Source organism: Mastigoproctus giganteus, chromosome 13, assembly GCF_048544385.1.
Source record: "Mastigoproctus giganteus isolate SK-2022 chromosome 13, ASM4854438v1, whole genome shotgun sequence".
Taxonomy (NCBI): domain Eukaryota; kingdom Metazoa; phylum Arthropoda; class Arachnida; order Uropygi; family Thelyphonidae; genus Mastigoproctus; species Mastigoproctus giganteus.
In genome coordinates this window covers 113,599,542-113,617,008 of record NC_143587.1, presented here as the reverse complement: position 1 = coordinate 113,617,008, position 17,467 = coordinate 113,599,542, and the positions used below count along the sequence as shown (strand labels likewise).

Genomic DNA, 17,467 nt, shown 5'->3' with positions numbered 1-17,467 from the left:
ATTGAAACAGATATATACAATGATAATCAGTTTAAAAAAAAAGCCTCTGAGTAAGCAACCAGTTACAATAAATTTCACTTTTCAGAATTATTGAAACTTGGCTATACTGACCTCTGCAAAGTGGAACTCCCCCTGTAGTGGACACTTTCTTCTGACACCATTTGTATCCACTTTAGAGAAGTTTCACTGTAGTATTGACTGTTTGGAATGGCACAAATTAAAATATTCAAGAATTACACTTATCTTTAGTCCTGTTTTAAAACTTTCCCAAAATTCTCCAACTATTATTCTTACAAATTTGCTGCGATGTGAAGGGAGGTGATGGCTGAGTTAATATTACACCGTTACTTTCTAAATTTTTGGATAAATATAGAAATAAGCAAACATTCTTAATCATGGAGCTTAAACTATTTCATTTCTCAACTTTCAATTTTAGATAAGCAAGACACCTCAGAATTATTGTTTTTAAAAAAAAAAAAAAAATCAATTTACAAACTCATGAAACTGTCAACTACCACAAAAGCCTTGGTTTTCGCATGAAATTCTGATAGATGAGGTGTAATATGGCTTAATGTGTTGAGGCATTGTGAAACTAACAAGCCAGCTAGACTGTCTTGCATGTGTGAAAAGCCAGTCCTTAAGAAATTTTTTTTTTTTTTCAGGTTAACTCCCATTGATATCAATTTTCAAGTTTCTGTGATTCACATGTTTACAAAGTTCTTTAATCTTATCTGTTTGACATCACTGCTGGCCAAAGATTTTTCACGTCCTTCTCCTCTTTTCTGGATCTTTATAAACTTTTAATTTGCTAAAACTTCAGAAATAAAATAAATAAAAACAGAAAAGAAAACTGATGATTATAAAAATATGGGAACTCCATAAATCAAATAGCGTCACGTCACCTGTAGCTTGATCTGGGCCTTTCATGGCTTTTGGATATTAGATGAAAAGTTTGTTTACAGATGTAGCTAGAACTTGAAGGAAAGGTATCAAGCCAGCAAGAATGACTGTCAGATTAGATTGATCTTCATTTTTGTCACCTATTTTGGTGTCATTTCCTAGGTGCCCCACATGAATAGCACTTAGAATAAATGTTCTAAGCATTCCTTAGTACATTTACTCTAAATTCTGGATCTAATCCTGAACTAGATATTAAATATTATTAAAATACCATAAATATTAGGGATTTGTTCATACATCCTTTCTCCTGGACTTGTACAGGAATTCTGGCTGACAGCTTAATAAAGTATCATTTATCTTTTAAAGATAATAGTTGGTGGCAGTACAGGAAATTTTATTTTAATAGACCATCCAGACATGAGCAATAGCAGTAAAACTTGTATGCTATTTTAAAAAAATAACTACATGTAGTTAAAGTTATTAGCAATGAAAAGTTATATATGACAACAAAATTCTCATAAAATATTGTTTTGGCTAAGAAGCCCCTCCCCCATTATGCCATCAAGGATCTTTCTGCATAATGATGGATTCAGTAATATAGTGAATTCTAATTCCCCTATATCCATTATGATCCATCTCATAAATTTATGATCAATCTCATAAATGTGAAGTGTTCAGTTAAAAATCTCTTACATTGTTATCCACTACATAAAAAATTCCATGGCCTGCCTTCTATATGTGATTGGCCACTGCAGATTCCTTAAATGGTCTTATACATTTCTCTGGGTTTCTGTAATGTAATTAGCCTCACTTTTCCAAGAATTTTGTAAACTGTGCCACAACCCATTAAATCTAGGATGGAAATTTCACTTGGGTTTTTTACGAGAATTGTTCAGGGTGTAAATCTAAATGGTTGTCAGATGAACTGGTGATACTAGTGGCAGAGAAGAAAAATATAAAGGATGCTGATTAATTATTAGGAGATATAGAAACCCACAGTAGGTATAAACTAGCCTGCAATCAAGTCACAGTGGATTATTGGTCCACTAGATATGAATGGTATAATTGTTGATGATCTGCTCAATTGCTGACACACTGAATAGATATTTTGCATATGTACACACAAAGAATTCTTTTTGGATATGTTACCAGAAATACATCAAATTACATGGTTTTGATAACTGAGATGAAAGTTGAAGAGAAATTGAAGCTGAATGTAAATAAGGCACCTTAGACAGAATGATATCTATCCAGTTATATTAAGAGAAGCAGCAAAAGAGGTCTGTAACCCTTTAGCCATAATTATGAGACAGCCCTTGGATTCAGGGCATGTCCCTATGGATTGGAGATGTGCAAGTTTATTGCCAGTTCATAAAGGGGATCAAAGGTGAAGTGAATAATTACAACCTGTAAGCATGGCTTCTGTTCCAGAGAAAATTATGGAGTCACTGGTTAAAGATGTAATACAGGACCATCTAGACACAATTGCATATATATTGCAGTCACAGCATGGATATGTTAGGGTACGACCCAATCTGATTGGATACTATGATGCAGTAACAAAGGGGCACCTCCATAGCCAGGTGGGAAGGAGTAACAGTGCATAGCACACGCTTTTTGATTAGACCGGGGTTCGAGTCCATCACCACCAAATACAAAGGATGCAGGAAGGTCAGGGAATGACCACCACATATTCCCAGAGCAACATGGCCTTAGTTGCTAATGCTCCTAAAAACCAAATAACAAATAGCAAATAAGTAACAAAGGCACTGGGTGCAAAAAATAATTTTAACATCATATACCTAGATTTCAGAAGAGCTTTTTGATACTGTCCCTTATAAAAGACTATGGCACAAATTGGAGTAGTGGGGCATTAGGGACAAGTTACTTTGATGGATAAATGGATGGCTGAGTGGTATAAGGCAGATTGATTATCAGTGGGCACAGTTCTTCTTGAACTGATGTTATTAGTGGAGTCCCCTGATGTTTAGTGCTGGGCCCATTATTGTTTTCTATATTAATTAGTGATATCGATGAAAGCAGATCAGGTTTGTATAAGTCTGTTTGAATAAGTTATGATACAAAGGTCAACAGGATGATTAGTGATAGTAATGATGGTGTACTACTACAACAAGATATAAAAAAATTAGGCAGATGGGCTGAAAAATGGCAATTGAAGTTTAACGTTGACAAGTGCAAAGTAGTGCTAGATACCAGACGGTAGCATACCGTCTGGTATCACACTGAGAGTAGTAGTGGAGATCGAAAAAGACTTGGAGGTAATTGTGCAATCAAATATGAAGTTCTCTGAACGGTGCAGGCAGATTGCTAGGACAGCTCATGGGACTTTGTTGATGACATACAATAAATTTGCTAGCAGGGATAAGGAAGTGATTATTCCGTTGTATAGGGCAGGGGTGGCCAACAAGTTGATCGCGGATTTAATTTCGGTCGATCACGACGAATTTTAAATATACAGTCATCCCTCGATTTGTGCACCTTGTGCAGTGTAATTTTTTAGATGGTAGATCGCGGCACATTTTGAAGGAAAAAAAGTAGATCACATCACAAATTAAGTAGGCCACTCCTGGTATAGGGCAATGGTTAGGCCACGTCTTGAGTACTGCATACAGGCCTATAAGCCTCATTTTAGGAAGGATGTGGATCTGTTGGAACAAGTGCAGAGAAGGGGGAACAAGATTAGCGAAGGGAATAAAAGGCTACTCTTTTTAAGAAAGGCTTCAGTTCTGCAAATTATAGCATCTGAAGCTAGGAAGAAGTCTCAGACAAGACCTCCCTTTAACAAACCCATGCTGTGTCTTAACTGTTACTGCAGTCTTGTCTAGATGACCCGGCAATGCTTCTTTAACCAGTGATTCCATCATTTTCCCCAGAACACAAGTTAAACTAACAGGTCTATAGTTACTCGTGTCACCTTTTGAACCCCCTTTGTGAATTGGTGATACATTTTCACACCTCCAGTCCATGGGGCCTCCCCCGAGTCCAAGGAAGCTCTCATAATTATGGCTAAGGGTTTGCTTACTTCCTTTGCTGTCTCCTTTAATATAACTGGATAGGTCCCATCCATCCTCAAGTGCCTTTTTTATGTTTAACTTCAGCAATTTCTCTTCCACTTTGCTCTCAGTTATTACAAAGGGTACTAGGAAAGTTTTGCAATATGACGCAACAATGAATCACAGGAAGCTGCTTGTTGCTGCATGTTGAGACATGTTCATACGTGCATAGTAGCCGCCGCGCCAAGTCGATGGGCTCAGTTATTCATTAGTAGTGAGAGTGTAAAGTGCTTGCGATGGCATCGTGGTCACGAAATGAGATAAGGACAGTTTTGCGGTATAATTTCGTGCGTGGTTTAACCATAGACCAGTGCTTAGAAGAAATGACTCTTGCACTAGATGATGATTGTCCACATCGTACAATGATATTCAGGTGGTATAGAGAATTCCAAAGGGGAAATTTCACTCTGGAGGATTCTGAGAGGCCGGGAAGGCCACGAACGTCAGTTACAGAGGAAAATGTTACTGCTGTGAGGAAAATGCTTGACGAAAACAGGCGAGTGACCTACCAACAGATAGAGGATACTTTGAGCCTAAATGCACCAGCAATTCGTTCGATTCTGCAAGATCATTTGCATGTAAAGAAGAAAATGATAGCTGTATTTTTCAAATCGAGTGGAATTGTGGAACGTGTCGTTTTGGACACGCAGAAGACAGTCACAGCTAAGTGGTATACTGAACAATGCCTGCCTAAAGTCATTGGATCTATGAAGAACCTGCGGCCAAAGTCAAGAATGGACACCTGGTACCTCCATCACGATAATGCTCCAGCTGACCGCGCCAAAGCCTGCACCGAATATTTGACCACGACAGGACTGAAACTTCTCGAGCACTCTCCCTGCAGGCCAGACCTTGCTCCCTGTGACTTTGCACTGTTCCCGCATGTGAAAATGAAGCTAAAACGGAGGCGGTTTTCCAGTGATGAGGACCTTCTATGGGCTTGGGACAACGAGTGTGCTTTACTCCCTAGTGAAACTTGGCAGAACTGGTTTAAAGATTGGTTTCGGAGGATGGAGAGGTGTATTGAATGTAGAGGAAATTACTTTGAAAAAATTAAATAAACAAAGCTGTATTGCAAAACTTTCCTAGTACCCTTTGTACAAAATCACTTAGCTCGCTGTTAGAGTTTGAGAAACTTCTCGCACTTCCCTTATTGAATAACTCCTCATGTGTGAATGTTGTTGCAAATTACTCATTGTTTATCAGCTATCTGAGCATGATCATCAATAGTCAACCCATCTATGTTAAGTGGTCCAATCTGATTCATCCCTTTCCTTCTAGAGTTTACATAAGTAAAGAACTCTTTGTTGTTTTTCTTTGTATCCTTTGCCAAAGATTTCTCGTAATCTGCCTTCGCCCACCTAACCTCCTTTGTGACTTGATTACAGACTAGTTTGTATCTGCCGTAGGCTTCTGTCACCTGATTCTTTATATACATCCCACTCATTTTTCTTCTCTGCCATGAGCTTCATTATGTCATCTGACATGCATTTAGACCTAAACCTTGAACAGAATTTCTTAGTTGAAATGAAAAGCCTAGTAGCCTCCAAAATTAAGTCCTCGAAGGCTTCCCATTTAGAATTCAACATTGGTAACATCATCAATTGATCCCACTGCACAGAATTTAAAAACTGTCTGAGACCCCTGTAGTCACCTTTATGAAAGTAAAAGCCCTTCCCTACCTAAAGATGGTAGTTACATCTTTAAGTAATTCCCACATCAGTACATTGCGATCACTGTCACCCAGTGGCTCCTTTATCTGCAAATTCTTAATGCATGAATAATCGCTGCTGATAATCAAATCAAGAGTATTACTCCCTCTGGTTGTCTCTCGAACATGTTGCTATAGAAAAGTCATCCAATAAATTCACAAAAGTTTTGCAAGTGTGCGAGTGACCAACCCATAAGTTCCAGTTGATATTTGGAAAGTTAAAATCCCCTATTAGAAGCCATTCTGATTTACTGGCTCACTCTGTTTCTCTGCACAATTGCTTATTATACTCATCAGATTCATTAGGCTTATAGCACACACACCTACTCTCATTTTTGCATTCCCAGTGCTTATGTCACACCAAACAGACTAAACATTAATTGTCCACCAACGTCAATTGAATGCACTTCCTTTGATTTTGTGTGTTTCTTAACTAAGAGCATAACCCCTCCTCCCTTACTGTCTTGTCCAGGGCTCCCACTCACAAATTTTAAAACTTAGATTGCAACTTAAATAAACCCAAAAAAAAACCTAGTTTTCATCATATAGTATAGCAACACAAATAAGATAAAACTTACCATGCAAAAATATCTTTTATTTAATTGTAATCAGAATTTTCATCCCATTCAGTTCCCTCCACATTTATTTTTTGAAGTTCTTTCATTTTTTTCAAACGTTCTTCGTATCTTTTATGACAAGTTCCTTGTATGACTTCTTTTACCAATTCTGATTTAGGTTTCCATGTATAGCAATTTTGATTAGATCTATTTATCGCCTGTTTTGCCATTAGTCGATTTTTCACAGTTTCTGGTTTAAGGGAGTTTGTGGCTTTTGTTTTTATATGGTTTACTTGGGAGAAGATTCTTTCTACGCTTGCAGAAGAGTGAGGTAAAATAGTTAGACTGGTCATAAAGTTAGATAAAATCTCATATTTAGAATTATTAAAGCCATCTTTTACATTACGTAACAGATACCAAAACTCAGGGATGGTTTTGTAAGAGAAATCTAAATCTTGATTTAAACGAAATGATCTCCATTCATCATCTAGAAGATCTAGTTTGTCTTCAGAATGGAAAATTGAGGATGGCGAATTGGCACGATCATGTATCACTGCTGGGTCAAGAACATTGAGACTGGCGATAATTCCATCATCATTTAGAGGAAATCTTTTTCTGATTTCCATACAAAGTTCAACAAGAAATTTTAAACAGTCATTTTTAAACCTGCTTTCACTGTCACCAAGTGGTGTTGAATTTAATAAGGCCATACAACGGCCTCCCAAATATATTTTATTCAGAGGCTTATGATTTATTGCATTGCTTGGATCAATTTCAACCAGCTTGCACGAAATAATGACTTCTTTTATGAAAAAAACTAAGAATATTTTTATACTCAATTGAAACCATTGAATGAAGTAAGTGCAATCTGAAATGTGCTCAGATTGAAATTCAATATTCAGGCAGTTTATTTTCTCCAGTACATATCCTAAAAACAACAACATATGCTTAGTTCCTTTGGTGATCATAGTATTGTAAATATTCCCTGCACCATCGATTTTGTCAAATTTTGATTGAGACTGAAAATAAAGAACTAACGCATCCCACTGCTCAATAATAATTTTTATTACATTGCCACAGGATAACCAACGTGTTTGTGCTAATTTGGGGATTTTATGCTTAGCAGTATCTACAATCATCTTGAATCATTTTGAACTCGTTTAATCTTTTACTACTACGGGAAAAATAACAAGAGATATCTTTTATAAATATTTCTAGATATGACGGTAGTACCTTGACTGAATGACTAGCACATAATGCAAAAGAATGGCAAACACATCCCATTATAAATACTGATGGTACATCCTTTTTTAGCAATGACTGGAACCCACTCTTAGTACCCATCATAGTGGCACAATTATCACTTCCAAAGCCAACGAGATTACTTATTTGAATGTTTTTTTCTATGAAAAGATCTTTTACAGCTTGATAAAGCCCTTCTGAAGTACCATTTTCGACACAAACAGTGTCAAGTAACATATCTACAACATCAAGTTTTTGAATATCAAAATATCTAACAACAACAGCTAGAACCTGCGATAAAGATAAATCTGTACTTTCATCTATTATCATTGAAAACTTGTTGTTTCTGCATATGTTAGAAATGTATATTTTTTCATGATAGGCTATGCCATCTTGTATAAGATAAGAGACTTTAGTCGCCTTCATCTGAACTTGTTTTGCAATATTGCTATCATGAAATGCTTTCTTACATGTTTCTATAAGGTGATCACATTGCACAAATGGAATATTATGCTCAGAAATGAGTGCAGCAATTGTTAACTCTGCCTTTGCTACTTCTTCATTCTCTGTAGGTTTACGTTTTTGAAGAACGTGTCTAACGTTGAACTTGTCTTAGCAATATTTGCACTTTTTTTATGTTTAACTGTATTTTTATGCACTAGTAACATCGATTTATTGGCATTCTTTAATTTCATTTCACAACAAATACAGTAAGACGCACCTTTTTCATTACTGTCTTCTTTCAACCAATCCTTTAATTCCGGATCTTCTAAACATTCATTTCTAAAACTTTGAGTATACCACCGTTTACTCATCTTTCTCTGTGGGGAAGAAGTTTCAGACATTGTGGGCAATTTGTGGGTATGGCTAATTAGCAGTTATCTTATTTAAAATGTTCTATAAAATAAAAAATAAATCACTAATCCATTAACATAACATAGAAATAGTCACTACAATTTAAATTTATTATATCACTGAACGTAGTACATGCATAAATGTAAAAATCACACCAAATAATGCAATAATACCACGAACGATCACGAAAGACTGTGCAGTAAAGACCGCCTTCCGCCTGCTCAATAGGCTGAGCATACATGTTAGTAACACGAATGTGTATGCTTACATATATGAACATGTAAGCGTAATTTCATAGTGTAGAACCCTGCGAAAACTTTGAAATCCTTTTACATTTGTAGTATTTTGTACAAGCACTTGAGATATTACAAATTATGATCAGTATTGTTAGAATATAAAATTAAAAAAATTGTAAACTGTTATTTTTTTTTTAGCATTAGCATTAGTAGAGGCATTTGATGCAAGAAAGCAAGCTTATGCAGCATCAGCCAAAAAAAAAAAAAAAAAACCCACTTCCACTTCACCCCTCTGTTCGTTCAAAATACCTGTCCAGCTGAGCCTTAAACTTATTTAGGCTATCAACCTCCACTACAAGGGATGGAAGTCTGTTTCACCAACCAACCACCCGCTGGCTAAAGGCAAATTTCCGCACGTCTATCCTACATCTGTCTTTCCTCAATTTGAATTTATGCCCTCTCAGGTGATTATTCTGAGCTAGAGGAAGAATCCCATCAGCATTGAGCATGCTCAAACCATTCAAGGCTTTATACACCTCTATCAGATCACCTCACTGGTACCTAGTCTCCAGACACTGTAATTTGTAAAACTTAAGCCTTTCTTCGTAAGAGCACCCCTTTGTTCCATTCACTAATCTTGTTGCCCTTCTCTGTACTCGTTCCAGCAGCTCTATATCCTTCTTGAAATGAGGCCTCCAGACCTGTATACAGTACTCTAGGTGTGGTCTGACCATTGCCTTATACAAGGGAATAATCACCTCCTTATCCCTGCTGGAAAAATTCCTGTATATCATTGACAATACTCCATGAGCTACTCTTGCAGCCCGTCTGCACTGCTCAGAGAACTTCATATCTGTCTGCAGAACCACCCCCAAGTCCCTTTCATTCTCTACCACTGTCAGTGTAGTACCACAGAGTTGATACGTTGCTCTGGGGTTGCTGTTTCCCATGTGTAGTACTTTACATTTGTCAATGTTAAACTACATTTGCCACCTCTCAGCCCATCTGCTCAACCTTTCCAGATCCTGTTGCAGCAGCATAGTGTCGGTAGTGTACTTGACAACCCCGCCAACCTTTGTATCGTCTGCAAACTTGGACAAAATGGATGTCAGATGAACTAATGAGGCATATGGCAGAGAAGAAAAATGCATGGGATACTTACAAATTAACACATGACAGAGAAGCCTATGATAGATACAAGTTGATATGCAACCAAGTTACAAAGGAAGTTAGGCAGGCAAAGGCAGATTACGAGAAATCCTTGGCAAGGGATGCAAAGAAAAACAGCAAAGAGTTCTTTACTTATGTAAACTCTAGAAGGAAGGGGATGAATCAGATTGGTCCACTTGATATTGATGGGTCAACTGTTGATGATCCTGCTCAGGTAGCTAACAAACTAAATGAATATTTTGCATCGACATTCACACATGAGGAGTTATTCAGCGAGGGGAATGCCAGAGGTGTATTCAACTCTAGCAGTAAGCTACAGAATCTTGAAATAACTGGGAGTAAAGTGGAAGAGAAACTGTTGAAGATAAACACAAGAAAGGCACCCGGGGTGGATGGGATCTATCCAGTTATATTAAAGGAGGCAGCAAAGGAAGTAAGTAAACCCTTAGCCATAATTATGAGAGCTTCCTTGGACTCAGGGGAGGTACCCATAGACTGGAAATGTGCAAATGTGACCCCAATTCACAAAGGAGGATCAAAGGCTGACACAAGTAATTATAGACCTGTGAGCTTAACTTCTGTTCCAGGAAAATTAATGGAGGCACTGGTTAAAGAAGCACTGCAGAATCATTTAGACAAGACTTCAGTTATAGCTCGGACACAGCATGATTTTGTTAAGGGGAAGTTTTGCCTGACCAATTTGATTGGATACTATGATGCAGTCACAAAGAACTGGATGCAGGGATAGCTTTGATATTATATACTTGGATCTTAGAAAGGCTTTTGATACTGTTGCACATGGAAGACTGCTACATAAATTGGAGCAGTGTGACATTGGAGGCAAATTGCTGCTATGGATAAAGGGGTGGTTGAGGGGGAGAAGACAGAGTGGTAATCAATGGACACTGCTCATCGTGGCCTAATGTTATTAGTGGAGTCCCTCAGGGCTCAGTGTTGGGTCCCTTATTGTTTTCTGTATTTATAAATGATATTGATGATGGTATATCAAGCTTAATGTCCAAGTTTATTAAATGTACTGAGAGAGGTCTTAAATGAGAATGTCTTAAATAAGACCTCGCAATGAGGAGCAGTTCGCCTCGACCCCGCTCCGCTCTCCAACTCGTGGTGCGGAAGAATGCTTCGACTTCGAAAGAAATCTCAGCGCTCGGGCGCATAGGCAGCAAACTCAATAAATAGAAATTCGAATCCAGAACACCGCCCGATCAGCACTTCGGCCGAAACAGGCGACTGGATCTGCTGTGTAGACCAACGGGCACTACTTCGCAAACGGAACGAGAGGCATAGAGGAGAGGTGTAACACATGACAGGGGTTCACAGGTACGCTGCACTTATCAAGAGCCGATTAGCCATCATCGGTATTGATCAGCCCACACATATTTTTCACCATTCGTTTCGATTACTTCTCTTATCGGTGTCAGTATCTGCTTTATTCGCCCTCGTTTCTAGGGGCTTCTCTTCGGACACCCAGCGATTTTAGGGTGAGGAAGACATCGGACCGCCGTACACTTCTCAGCGCAGGCGGCCCCAGACCATCCCTTTTGGGCTCATATTTTCTTTTTCATGTGTGTTCTGCTTGTAATTTACTTGGCGGTACGTGTATCGGCAATTTGTGTAAACGTTTCTCACCATTCTTTTTCGGTGATCGCAACGTACGCCGCATTTTTCATACATTCAAGCGACTGACTAGGTCGCTGGGACGGTCTTTGCTGTACCCAATTATTCAATATAGAATCGTGCTCTGGTGATGGCTCGCATTTAAGATTCATTGCCGTCGGCAAGCGTCTCTGCTCCCGCAAACACACCACGATACTGTCATGACCATCCTCCCCTCTCAAATGAGAGGACTGCCTCTCTCATAAACATTTAATTTATTAAATTAAATGTTTATTAAATGTATTAAATTTTATTTATTTACAAGAAATAAAAATAAATTTTGACTTAAAATTAAAAATTACCGAAAAAACCCAGATAATGAGATATTTTTGTGAAAAAAAACCTATCAACCCAGTTGACAATCAAAAAACCCAGATCTGGGTGGAAAAACCCAGGAGTGGGAGCCCTGGTCTTGTCTATTCTTTCTGTACACATTGTACTCCCCAAATTCCAATTCTGCACTGCTTATATCTGTGTGACACCATGTTTCTGATATTCCAACAATATCTGCCTTTGATGTCTTGACCAGCACTTCAAGCTCATCATATTTATTAACTATACTCCTAGCATTGGTTTACATGCAATTATACATGCACCTGTTTCTACTCTTAGTACCCTAACACAGTCCATGTCGCTTCTTGATTAGGCCGGGGTTCTAGCCAGTGCCCACCAAATACAGAGGTTGCAGAAAGGTCAGGGAGTGACCACCGCATATCCCCGGAGCAATATGGCCTTAGTTGCTAATGCTTCTAAAAAAACCAAATAACAAACAACAACAAACAGCCCATGTATTTATTTGTTCTACTATGACTCCCAGCAGTCCTGGAAATCCCCATTGCCTTGCTTTCCAGGTTGCTGCTCAATTGCATTTCAATAGAAGCAGTGCAAGAATCACTTTCACCTCTGCCAACAGCTACTGTTAATCTATTAGTCTGTGTATCTCCCCCCCCCCCAAACTAGCAGTTTTCTGACTCGCCTAACTCTGTCTTGATGGCATCAGCAAATATTCTTGCACCTTTTCTATTTAAGTGTATCCCACCCTGTAGAAGCATTCTCTCCTGTTAGCAAGCACAGACCAGGCTGAGAAAAATTCTACCCCTTGAGCCATGCACAATCTCTCCAGGGCCAGATTGATCGACAAGACTCTCATCATATACTCCCTCCTATCGTGTCTGGGCAGAATTGCAGACATTTTCACATTCAACCCTAACTCGCGACTTTTTTCAACATTGACCTGTAGTTGTTGAGTAAATCTGCAGATCTCTGGCTCTTATGTCATTAGTTCCAACATGTACAACAAATCACCTTTTGTGCCCTTAAAAGATATCCGCTCTACAAAGTCATCAACTTTTGCCCCTGGCAGACATACTCTGGTCTTGTTCCTTTTGACTGATATTACAAAGGCTTGCTTTCTTGCATCAGTAGTGACTGCTAATGCTAATTGCAGTTTTGTGTGTGTGTGTGTGTGTGTGTGTGTGTGTGTGTGTGTGTGTGTGTGTGTGTGTGTGTGTGTGTGTGTGTGTGTGTGGTGATTTGACAGCATCCTGGGAATGGTTCCTGATTGGCTCAGAAAAAGAAAAAGAGGTGTAAGTCACATAGGTGGGGAAGAAAGAAGATCCCCCGACTCAGACAAGGTCTGAGGTTAATTCTGAATTTCTGCTCCTCTTTTCTCTGCCTCTGTATAGTGTGACCAGGTCCGGTACTTTAACCCATCTATTATTGGATATCGAGGCAGTGTGCATGCAGCCTTTAAAAAGTTTTTTTAACTACTTTAGAATTTTTTTTTTTTTTCTTATTTGACTTTATAGCCAAAAATAAGAGCAGAATTATTTAAAAACACATTTTAGGGAGAAAAAATAATAAAACTCGTAATGTTTCTTCTTTGAAGTAATATTCTCTATATTTGTGCGTATGAACTTTATATATGTTTATATACAAAATTAATATGTACATATTATTTGATTTATTTTTGGTTTTTTTAAGTCCTCTTCATCACTTCAAGATGAAGAGGTTCTTGTTGGAACCCCTTCCGTCACTATTTAAAATTGCTGTAAATGTAAAAACTGCTGTTGTTCCTTGTAGTACATTTGATAGATGACAGCATATCCTTAGTGTTTCAAGAGAATCTCTCTATGTACGAATATAATTTGATACTGTAACACACTTAAACGAACCTTCAAAATTGTGTGCATGTGCATACTCCTTTAGTAGCTTGCATGAAAAAACATGCAAAGCGGCCTGTGAGAACAGACTTGTGCAGACATACTACTTAATGGCACAATATAGTTTAAGTTGATGATGCATTTTAAACTCAAACAACAACATGAAAATAATTGTGAAATAGTTAATGCTAGTGCAAAAAAATGCAGGCAGTGCCTACATTTCAATGTATGAAAAGTAGATTAATTTGTGAACTAATCTCCTTCACCCACCCAGACACAAAGAAATATCAGTTTCCTCTGAACAGAAATAAAAAGGAGCATATCAGTATGATAATGGCTGTGCTATTTGCATTCCTTTTGAAAAAAAAAAAACCTATGTTTTATTTTGTCAGCAATAGCGGGAACTTCTTAAAGGCAAAAGTGGTGTCAAATTAGTTGGCTTTGAGTGGTGGATGTGTAAGTTTTACTTCAGGTAATTCAAGTTTTTCCTTGCTGTATGTGCAGTTACATATGCAATGATTGACAGTATTTTGGTGCTGATTTAAGAAAAAAAACATGTTAGATCTCTCATTCAGTAACTTAAATAATTTCCTTATTCATTTTTTAATCATCAAATGTGAACATTGTTTAAATATATCTTTGTTTGCTTCCTTTCATTTTAATCTGTAGACATCAATAGCATCGTTAAATATACAAGTGGACCAATTTGAATCTGAAACAGAATCTTTATTGGCAGCTTTAAAGAAGAAGAAAAATGACAAAGAAGTAAGGCTGTTTTTTTATTACTAGATATTGTTTGCTTAGAGTAGTGTTTATGAAAATGTGGATGATCTTTCCTTAAAGATATGGAGGATGGGCAGAAGGTAGACTGATGACCTACAAGAGTAAACTCTTCTTTTAAATGAGATTTTCAGAAATTCTGGTCAAAAATTGGGGTAGTGTTTTTTGGTGTTTACTTTAACTTTAAACCTTATTCATGTATGTTATATATCATTGGTAACACTAGTATAAATTGATATAGTTCGATAAAACAGTGCTGCTGTCAGTTTGGTTTTATTGTTGACCATCTGAGGATGCTGTTATCCCACTGATGACAGTGATACTGCTTTGGCTTGAACCTCTTTAGAAATTACTCAATTTGTTCACACAGTCTTCTGAATACATTGCTATTTCTTGTATTCGCTCTGTCTTGTTAACTCCTGACTGTGTAGTCATCCTGGAGTATAAACAGAATTTTTTTTTTTTATTTGAAAAGTAACTGATAGTATTTTTAATCAGATAACATCGAAGGCATTTGGAACTGCCTGAGCATCCATTATTGGATGGGTGTGAATCCATGCATTCTACTCTATAGTGGTGGTGGTAGTAGTAGTAGAAGTAGTATGTGATGCAAGAAAGCAAGTGTATGAGCTTATGCAGCATCAGCCAAAAAAAAAAAAAAAAAAATCACACCATTCCCTCCAAATGCCTGTCCAGTTCCTCCTTAAATTTATTATTCCACAACGACAGATGGAAGTTTGTTCCAGCAATTAACCACCCGCTGGCTAAAGGCAAATTACTGTCTGTCTTTTCTTAATTTCTTAAAGACAGATGTACTACATCTGTCTTTTCTTAATTTGAATTTATGCCCCGTAATCTGAACAAGTGGAAGGATCCCATCAGAATTCAGTGTGCTCAACCCATTCAAGGCCTTATACACCTCAATCAGATCACCGCGCAGGTGCCTAGTCTCCAGCCACTGCAATTTTCAGAACTTAAGTACCTGAAAAACTTAACTCTCTTGTTAAGAGGATCCCTTCATTCCCCTCACCAATCTTGTTGCCCTTCTCTGTACATGCTCAAGCAAATCTACATCCTTCCTAAAATGAGTCCTCCACACCTGTACGCAGTACTCAAGGCATGGCCTGACCATTGCCTTATCCAGAGGGACAGTCACCTCCTTTTCCCTGCTAGCAAAATTCCTGTATATCATTGACAAAACCCCATGACCTGCCCTGGCAGCCTGTCTGCATTGCTCAGAAAACTTCATATCTGACTGCACAATTACTCCCAGGCCTTTTTTATTTTCTACCACCTTAAGTGTAGTACCACACAGTTGGTACATTTCTCTGGAGTTACTTCGACTCATATGCCATACTTTGCATTTGTCAATGTTAAACTTCAGTTATCACTTTTTAGCACATCTGCCCAAATTTTCTAGATCCTGTTGCAGTAGCACACTGCCATTTACTGTCATTAACAATCCTGTCAACCTTTGTATCATCTGCAACCTTCGACACTAAGCCTGATATACCTTCATCAATATCATTAATAAATATACAAAACAACAGGGGACCCAACACCGAACCGTGTGGGACTCCACTAATAACATTAGTCCACGAAGAGCAACACCCATTGATTACCACCCTCTGTCTTCTCCCACCCAACCATCCTTTTATCCATTGTAGCATCTTACCCTTAATACCATTCTGCTCCAATTTGTACAGTAGTCTTCCATGCACAACAGTGTCAAAAGCTTTCCTGAAATCCAAATATATGATATCAAAATTATTTTTTGCATCCAGTTCCTTTGTAACCACATCATAATAATACATCAAATTTGTCAGACAAGACTTTCCCTTAACATACTCATGCTGTGTCTGAATTATTGCTGCAGTCTTGTCTGGATGGTCCTTCAATGCATCTTTAACCAGTGACTCCATTATTTTACTCATGTCACCCTTTGATCCCCCTTTGTGAATTGGGGGAAACATTTGCAGTTCTCCAGTCTGTGGGAACTTCCCCTGAGTCTAAGGATGTCCTCATAATTTGGCTAAGGGTTTGCTTAGTTGCTTTGCCGCCTCCTTTAATATAATTGGATAGATCCCATCCAGCCCAGGTGCCTTTCTTATGTTTAACTTCAATAATTTTCCCTCCACTTTGCTCTCAGTTATTACAAAATCATTGAGCACTCTGCTACAATTTGATAACCTTCTGCCATTTTCAAACCTTAATAACTCCTCATGCGTGAATTGTAGATGCAAAATACTCATCAGTTTGTTTGCTATCTTAGCAGGTCATCAACAGTCGAACCATCAATATCAAATGGTCCAATCAGATTCATCCCCTTCCTTTTAGAGTTTATATAAGTAAAGAAATCCTTGCTGTTTTTCTTAGCATCCTTTGCCAAAGATTTCTTGTAATCTGCCTTCGCCTGCCTAACCTCCTTTGTGACCTGCTTACAGACTAGCTTATATCTACCATAGGCTTCTGAGTCACTTGATAATTTATATGCATCCCATGCATTTTTCTTCTCTGTCACGAGTCTCATTAGTTCATTTGATAACCATTTAGGCCTAAACCTTGAACAGTATTTCTTAATAGGTATGAAACTTTTAATAGCTTCCACGATTAATTCCTTGAATGCTTCCCACTTAGAATGTACTGTTGGTAAAATCGTCAGTTGATCCCACTGTACAGAATTTAAAAACTGTCTGAGACCACTGTAGCAAAGCAAAAACCCTTTCCTTTACCCCTGATGGTAATTATATCTTTCAGTAAATCCCACATCAGTACACTGTTATCACTCCACCTTGTGGTTCCTTTATCTGCAAATTCTTAATACACAAATGATCACTGCTGATAACCAGATCAAGAGCATTACCCTCTCTGGTTTCCTCTCGAACGTGCTGTTGCAGAAAACTCATCCAATAAATCCACAAAATTCTTACTAGTGTGTGAGTGACCAACCCACAAGTTCCAGTCAGTATCTGGGAAGTTAAAATAAGATGAGCCTCTGAGGTTTCAACCTCAGAGGTTCATCAGTATATGGGCTAGCCTTGGAGAGAAAATCATTGATCCATATTTACTTCACAATCATTTGATTGAAGAGAATTATGTCTAATTT

The 17,467-nt window shown here is 38.0% G+C and overlaps 1 protein-coding gene across 2 annotated transcripts in view; it reads left to right on the top strand.

Moving 5' to 3' along the window:
• LOC150076374 (CCR4-NOT transcription complex subunit 3-like) overlaps positions 1–17,467 on the top strand; it is a 370,933-nt gene that overhangs the window by 180,029 nt on the left and 173,437 nt on the right. For both annotated transcript variants that reach the window (XM_090387831.1, XM_090387830.1), the window contains exon 6: positions 14,251–14,346. In XM_090387831.1, the coding sequence (XP_090243957.1) occupies positions 14,251–14,346 (96 nt within the window). The remainder of the gene's footprint in view (positions 1–14,250; positions 14,347–17,467) is intronic.